This window comes from Cebus imitator, unplaced genomic scaffold, assembly GCF_001604975.1.
Source record: "Cebus imitator isolate Cc_AM_T3 unplaced genomic scaffold, Cebus_imitator-1.0 Scaffold356, whole genome shotgun sequence".
In the NCBI taxonomy this organism is placed as follows: domain Eukaryota; kingdom Metazoa; phylum Chordata; class Mammalia; order Primates; family Cebidae; genus Cebus; species Cebus imitator.
The window spans coordinates 2,473,666-2,480,860 of record NW_016107671.1 but is presented as its reverse complement, the minus strand read 5'-3'; the positions used below and the strand labels follow the sequence as shown (position 1 = coordinate 2,480,860).

Sequence of the window (7,195 nt, the reverse complement as noted above, 5' to 3'; positions counted from 1 at the left end):
AAAAAAAAAAAAAAAAAAAAGAGAAAGAGGTGGAAAGGAGGGAGCAGATTGTACAGAGGCCTGGAATGTGAGGTAGGTCACAGTGAGTGACCACGCTGGACAGCTTGGGAGAAACCAGAACACAGAGAACCTCTCTGCGCATCTGCTCACCATGTCCTTTCTGTCGTTTTTGTTTTTTTGAGACAGAGTCTCACTTTGTCGCCCAGGCTGGAGTGGAGTGCAGTGCCACGATCTGGGCTCACTGCAGCCTTCACCTCCTGGGTTCAAGCCATCCTTGTGCCCTAGCCTCCCGAGTAACCAGGATTACAGGCGCCCGCCTAGCTAATTTTTGTATTTTTAGTAGAGACGGGTTTTCACCATGTTGGCCAGCCTGGTCTGGAACTCCCAACCTCAGGTGATCAACTCACCTTGGCCTACCAAAGTACTGGGATTACAGACGTGAGCCACTGTGCCCACCCCTTTCTGTCCTCATTCCCTCCCCACCTCACTCAGTCTGTAGCAGCTGTGTTGCTCCTTGCACAGCCCAGGTGAGCTCTGCCTCTGGATCCTTGGCCTGAATGGTTCTTTTGTCATGTGCCTGCTCGGCCCACCTTTCCTTCTGGCCTTTATTTAAAGTGTCACCATTCTAGTGAAGCCTTCATTGGCCTCAGTGTAAATGTTCACCTCACCCCTGTCCCCTTCTTTGCTTTATTTTAGATTTTTGTATTTAGCACTAATTTTCCTCTGACACACTCTGGATTTTTCTCATTGGTCTGGTTTATTTACTGTGTCTCCCTGGATTTGAGTGCCCTGAGGGCAGAAATTTTGCTCATTCTAATTTCACTGCTGTGTCCCCAGCACTTGGAACGGTGCCAGGGACAGAGAAGATACTCTGTGAATCGTTTTGTTTTGAGACAGAGTTTTGTCTTGTGGCCTAGGCCAGAATGCAGTTGTGTGATCTCAGCTCACTGCAACCTTACCTCCTGGGTTCAAGCGATTCTCCTGCCTCAGCCTCCCAAGTAGCTGGGATTACAGGCATGCTCCACCATGCCTGGCTAATTTTGTAAACTTGTATTTTTAGTAGAGATGGGTTTTCACCATGTTGGCTAGGGTGGTCTCAAACTCCTGACCTCAAGTGATCCACCCGCCTTGGCCTCCCAAAGTGCTGGGATTACAGGCATGAGCCACCACTCCCAACTCTTGAATCACTGTTGAATGATGAATTGAATCTATAAAGTAATAGTGGAAGGATAATGTAATTGTCTCCATTTTGCAGAAGAGAAAACTTAACTTCGAGGTAGAATTTTTTTTTTTTTTTTGAGACAGAGTCTTGCTCTGTCACCCAGGCTGGAGTGCAGTGGTATGATCTCGGCTTATTACAACCTCTGCCTCCCGGGTTCAAGTGGTTTTTCCTGCGTCAGCCTCCCCAGTAGCTGGGATTACACCTGTCCACCACTACATCTGGCTAATTTTTGTATTTTAAGTAGAGATGGGGTTTCATCATATTAGTCAGGCTGATCTTGAACTCCTGATCTCAGGTGATCCACCTGCCCAGGCCTCCCAGAGTGCTGGGATTACAGGCGTGAGCCACCGCACCAGGCCCAGAATTTACTTTCGTTTTCTTGCCTCAGGTTTATATTACAAATAGCAGAGGAGGACCCCAGCCCCATGTAGACAGCAGCCCTGGGGAGGTCGGACCAGTCCTTCTGTCTTCACGTTGGCAGACAGATATCTACTCTGAAGCCTTTGTAGGGGCCTGGGCACCTTTGGGAGTCCGAGCTGGAACTGAAGCTGGAGGTGCAGCCTGAGCCTTGGTTTGTTCCTTGGCCTTGGCCTCTGGCCGGCATAGCATGAACCCCTTGGCAATGCAGGCACAAGCATGCTTCCCAAGCTTGGGGTGGGCAATGTAGGCAAGTTGATCGAACTTGCGTCTGACCCCTTTGCGATCTTGGGTTTAACCTCCTTGGGCTTCATGAGGGCCTTGATAGGCTCAGCACCTGTACTCATGGCCCTGGCATTGTTGGCCTGCATCTTTTTTTTTTTTTGGAGATGGAGCTCTGTCACCCAGGCTGGAGTACAGTGGCACAATCTTGGCCCACTGCAACCTCGACCTCCTGGGTTCATGCAGTTCTGCCTCAGCCTCCCCAGTAGCTGGAACTACAGGTGTGCACCACTATGCCGGCTAATTTTTGTATTTTTAGTGGAGCCGGGGTTTCACCATGTTGGTCAGGCTGGTCTCAAACTCCTGACCTCAAGTGATCCACCCGCCTTGGTCCCCCAAAGTGCCTGGGATTACAGGCGTGAGCCACCGCGCCTGGCCGGCCTGCATCTCCTTTAGGCCCTTCTTGTGTTTCTTGGCAAAGCGCATGTTCCTCAGAAACTTGGGGTCCACCCCCTTAAGAAATTCATATCTTTGTGATCGGGGTTTCTTGAAACCATTTCTCTGCCATTTTGAGAACTGGATGTGTGTGTTGTGGTTCTTGGACTTGGCCAGGTCTGCACCTTAAGCCGTGGTTCCCAAAGCACCTGGAACTGGAAGAGCCCAGAGTTTACTTTCTTAAGGGTGACTGTCAGTAGCATTTTGACCCCAGTTTGCATGACTCCAGGAGTCATTGTGTCTGGAAAAGTGCTACTTTTTTCTCTCGTTGAGTCAGTAACTGTTCATTGCCCACCCATGTTATTCCCAGGGGTATAGTTATGACTGTATCTGAGAACGTCCAGGGTATGAGGTAGATGTTGGCTAAATGACCAGAGGACTGAATGTGAAGGGTCAGTGGAGACAGGCTGTGTAGGAGATCATGGAGCTGGGAGACCCTATCTTGGGGTACCTGATGCATCAGTGAGGTCTGGGAGGACATCCTGGAGGTGGTGCTGCCAGAGCAGAGACACGAAGAATAAAAAGAATTGCCCCTCAGGCCGGGCACGGTGGTTCATGCCTGTCATCCCAGCGCTTTGGGAGGCTGAGGTGGGCAGATCACCTGAGGTCAGGAGTTTGAGACCAGCCTGGCCAACATGTGAAACCCCATCTCTACTAAAAATACAAAAATTAGCTGAGCATGGTGGCAGGCGCCTGAAATCCCAGCTACTCAGGAGGCTGAGGCAGGAGGATCACTTGAACTCAGGAGGCAGAGGTTGCAGTGAGCCCAGCTGGCGCCACTGTGCTTCAGTCTCGGTGATAAGAGCGGTCACTTCTGCGCCCAGACAACATGGAGGCTGGGGGAGGACTCTGACCTGGCTCTGGTGTTCACAGGCCCCTCTGGCTGTGTGTAGGGGGCAGATGATGGAGGACAGGAAGAGGAGAGAGAGAAGGAGGGGCTGCTGTGAGTCCAGATAAGGGGACGAGGCCAGGGGCTCTGGGTCAGGCCTCTGCTGGGTGTGGAGGACTGAGCCTTTGGGCCATCCTGGGCAGCCGAAGCTGAGGGATGCCAGTGTTGAGGCATAGGCGGAGGCGTCCTTGAGCAGATTTCACACCTGGGAGGTTCAGGTACATGCAGACCTCCCCAGCCGCTCAAGGAAGTTGTCACAGAGGTGCAGCCTCCAGGGAAATTTTACTTTTTCTAAAATTCTTTTTCTCTTTATAAATATCACTCATATTCATTGTTTAAAATAACAGAACTTTAAATTTGTGAAAATTCTCAACATAGTGGAAATTCTCAGGGATGTTTGATGCGGAGATAAAGCTCATTCCTACTTTGCCATGTTAGCCCAGTGGCTCGGGCCAGATGCTTTGGGGTGTTCCTTGGGCCCTCTCTCTCCCTCACCCCCACATCCACTCTCTCAGCAAATCCTGTCGGCTCCACCTACAAAAACTTCCCTGACCCTGGTCCAACCTCCATCCTTCCCCCAACCTCACCATTCCGGCAGCTTCCTCCCTGCCCTCCCCACTCCCCATCTCAGCCAGAGGGAGCTTGGGACCACCTGAGTCAGGCCAGGGCCCTCCTGGCTCAGAGCCTTGCCCTGGCAGCACCTAGCTCCAGGTAAATACCAAAGTCTAGGCCAGGTGTGGTGGCTCATGCCTATAATCTCAGCACACTGGGAGGCAGAGGCCGGAGGAACACTTGAGGTCAGGAGTTCAAGACAGCTGCGCTCTGGTGTTTCACGGGTCACAGCCAAGCTCTGGTGTTTCGTGGGTCACGGCCGAGCTCTGGTTTTCGGGGGTCACGGCCGCGCTCTGGTGTTTTATAGGTACCTGTTCCTTTGCGGTCGGCCTCCTCGCAGCACAGCGAGCACAGCTCCAGGGCAGGGCGAGTCTGGTTTTTGCACTGTATCCCCAGCAGGAGGCCCAGCTGGGTGCCTGGGAGCTCAGAAGCCAGTGACTGAATGGATACTGGGGGCAGAACAGGAAGAGATGCTCTGGGGCCTGAGGCTGGGGCCAGCTTAGGAGAGTCCCAGAGGCCCAGTGAAGAGATGCGCCAGGCCGAGAGGTGTGGGCAAGGCCTGAGCTCTGTCAATTGAGCTTCGTGACTTTGGTGACGTTGATGGCAGCATATGGGGGACTTCTGGGGACAGACGCAGCCTCCAGGAGTTTGGATGGGGGTGAGGAAGAAGAGGTGGCCAGTGTATGTACCTACTTCCACCTTCCACCAGGCTTAGGAGAGGAGAGAAGGCCGTAGCAGGGGTGAGGGAGAGGATTGTGTTTTCCCAGATAGGAGACGCCGATGTCCCTGCACCCAGGCCTCCCTGGCCAGACCCTGATCCCCAGCGAGCCCCTCCCCTCACGCAGGTCATTGACCACAGCGGTGCCCGCCTTGGTGAGTATGAGGACGTGTCCCGGGTGGAGAAGTACACCATCTCACAAGAAGCCTACGACCAGAGGCAAGGTACGGGCAGGAGGGCGTGAGGGGGGCGTGGGGGCCAGAGCGAGTATGTGCAGGCAGGGAGCAGGCAGGTAGACAGGGCCGCTGCAGGGAGGCCAGTGGTGTGGGCAGCGGGGGCCGGAGGTTGGGGGGATATAAGGGTAAGGCTGGGAGTCGCGGCAGGTCGGGGTCTGGGGTGGGAATGAGGGCTGGGAGGTGTCTGGGTGTGGGCAGTCAGATGTGGTGGGTGGAGGACCGGGAAAGTGGAGGGGTTGAGGGGTAGGTGTGGGGGCTGGGTGTTGGAGCAGTCGGGGTCAGATAGGAACATGTGGAGGGCGGGACAGGTGGGATGTGAGTGGACAGAGTGGCAGGCAGTGAGGGCACCTGGGATGGATCAGAGTGTTGGGAATCCGGGGGCCTCAGTGGGGGAGGAGGGTGGAGGAGGAAGGCGGGATGTGAAGGCGGCTGTGGCTGAAGACATGAGAGCATGGGTCCTGTGACAAGGTGGGGGACGCCGGCCGCACCCCTTCCGTTTCTGGGTTGTGAGGGGGCCCTGGAGTCCTAGGACAGGCTGAGACTGCATTGGGAGACCTGGGGCTTGGGTGACAGCCCTTTGTCACCTGGAAGAGAGAGTTCCTCTATGAATGGGCCCCTCATGGGTGGAGCGTCATCGTGTTAGGCCAGAGGCCCAGCCGACACCCCAGCTGACCCCAGTCCCCTCCGCCCACAGACACGGTCCGCTCCTTCCTGAAGCGCAGCAAGCTCGGCAGGTACAACGAGGAGGAGCGGGCACAGCAGGAGGCCGAGGCCGCCCAGCGCCTCGCTGAGGAGAAGGCCCAGGCCAGCTCCATCCCGGTGGGCAGCCGCTGTGAGGTGCGGGCGGCCGGGCAGTCCCCTCGCCGGGGCACCGTCATGTATGTAGGTGCGTGGCAGGGCTGGAGGGAACGCTGTGCGTGCAGAGGAGCCTCATGCTCTGCCTTGGGGTGCTGGGGGGCTTGAAAATATCTCAGTCTCTGGAGATAAATGAATAAATAAAAAGGATTCAGGGGGTACATGCGTTGTTACACGGGAGTGTTGCATGCTAACGGGGAGACTGGGCTTCTAGCGTTTCCATGACCCAAACTGTGAGCATTGTACCCAATAGGGAATTTTTCAAACCTCACTACCCTCCCGGCTTCTGGCATCCCCACTGTCTGCTATTTCCATCTTTATGCCCTTGTGGACCCATCCCCCAGTCATCTGCAGCCACTAATTTACATTCTGTCTCTAATTTGCCGATTCTGGATGTTTCATAGGAATAGGATCATGCAATCTGTGGCCTTTTGTGACTGGCCACTTCCACTGAGCAGAAACATTTTCAAGTTTCATTCATGTCGCACGTGTGTCAGTACCGCACTGTTGCCAGATAGTCCTGCATTGTACATGTATGCCACATGTTATTTATTCGATCATCAGTTAGTGGACATTAGGGTCATTTCTACTTTTTTTTTTTCCTAATTTGAAACAGGGTCTGGCTGTTGCCCAGCCTGGAATGCAGTGGCGCAGTCTCAGCCATTTCAGCTTTCACCTCCTGGGCTCAAGCCATCCTCCCACCTCGGCCTCCCGAGTAGCTGGGACTATAGGCATTCATCACCCCGGCTACAGTTTTGCAGTTTTTTTAATAGAGATGGGGCTTTGTCATGTGGCCCAGGCTGGTCTCAAACTCCTCCTGCTCAAGTGATCTTTCCACCTTAGCCCCCCAAAATGCTGGGATTATAGGCTAAGCCACCATGCTTGGCCTGAACATTCTTGTATAAATTTCTCGGCTCACTGCAACCTCCGCCTCCCGGGTTCAAGGGATTCTCCTGAGTAGCTGGGATTACAGGTGTGTGCCACCACACCCAGCTAATTTTTGTATTTTTAGTAGAGACGGGGTATCACCGTGCTGGCCAGGATGATCTTAATCTCCTGACCTTGTGATCCACCTGCCTCGGCCTCCCAGAGTGCTAGGATTACAGGCATGAGCCACTACACTTGGCCCCCCCTTTTTTTTTTCTCTTTGAGATGTAGTCCCACTTTGTTGTCTAGGCTAGAGTGCAGTGGAGCAATCTCGGCTCACTGCAACCTCCGCCTGCCAAGTTCTAGTGATTCTCCTGCCTCAGCCTCACAAGTAGCTGGGACTACAGGTGTGTGCTACCACGCCCAGCTAATTTGTTGTATTTTCAGTAGAGACAGGGTTTCACTGTGTTAGCCAGGATGGTCTTGATCTGCTGACCTCATGATCCGCCCACCTTGGCCTCCCAAAGTGTGGGATTACAGGCGTGAGCCACCCTGCCCGTTCAGTATATGGTTTTTTGAGAAGGGTGTGTTCATATTCTTTGGCCATGATCATGGCTCACCACAGCCTCAACTTCCTGTTGCCCACTTTTTTTTTTTTTTTT

General features: G+C 53.8%; 1 protein-coding gene across 3 annotated transcripts in view; it reads left to right on the top strand.

The window, feature by feature from the left end:
• Nucleotides 1-7,195, top strand: part of TBCB (tubulin folding cofactor B) — a 10,205-nt gene that overhangs the window by 1,612 nt on the left and 1,398 nt on the right. For all 3 annotated transcript variants that reach the window (XM_017506669.2, XM_037730752.1, XM_037730753.1), the window contains exons 3-4: nucleotides 4,703-4,799; nucleotides 5,506-5,697. In XM_017506669.2, coding sequence (XP_017362158.1) covers nucleotides 4,703-4,799; nucleotides 5,506-5,697 — 289 coding nt within the window. The remainder of the gene's footprint in view (nucleotides 1-4,702; nucleotides 4,800-5,505; nucleotides 5,698-7,195) is intronic.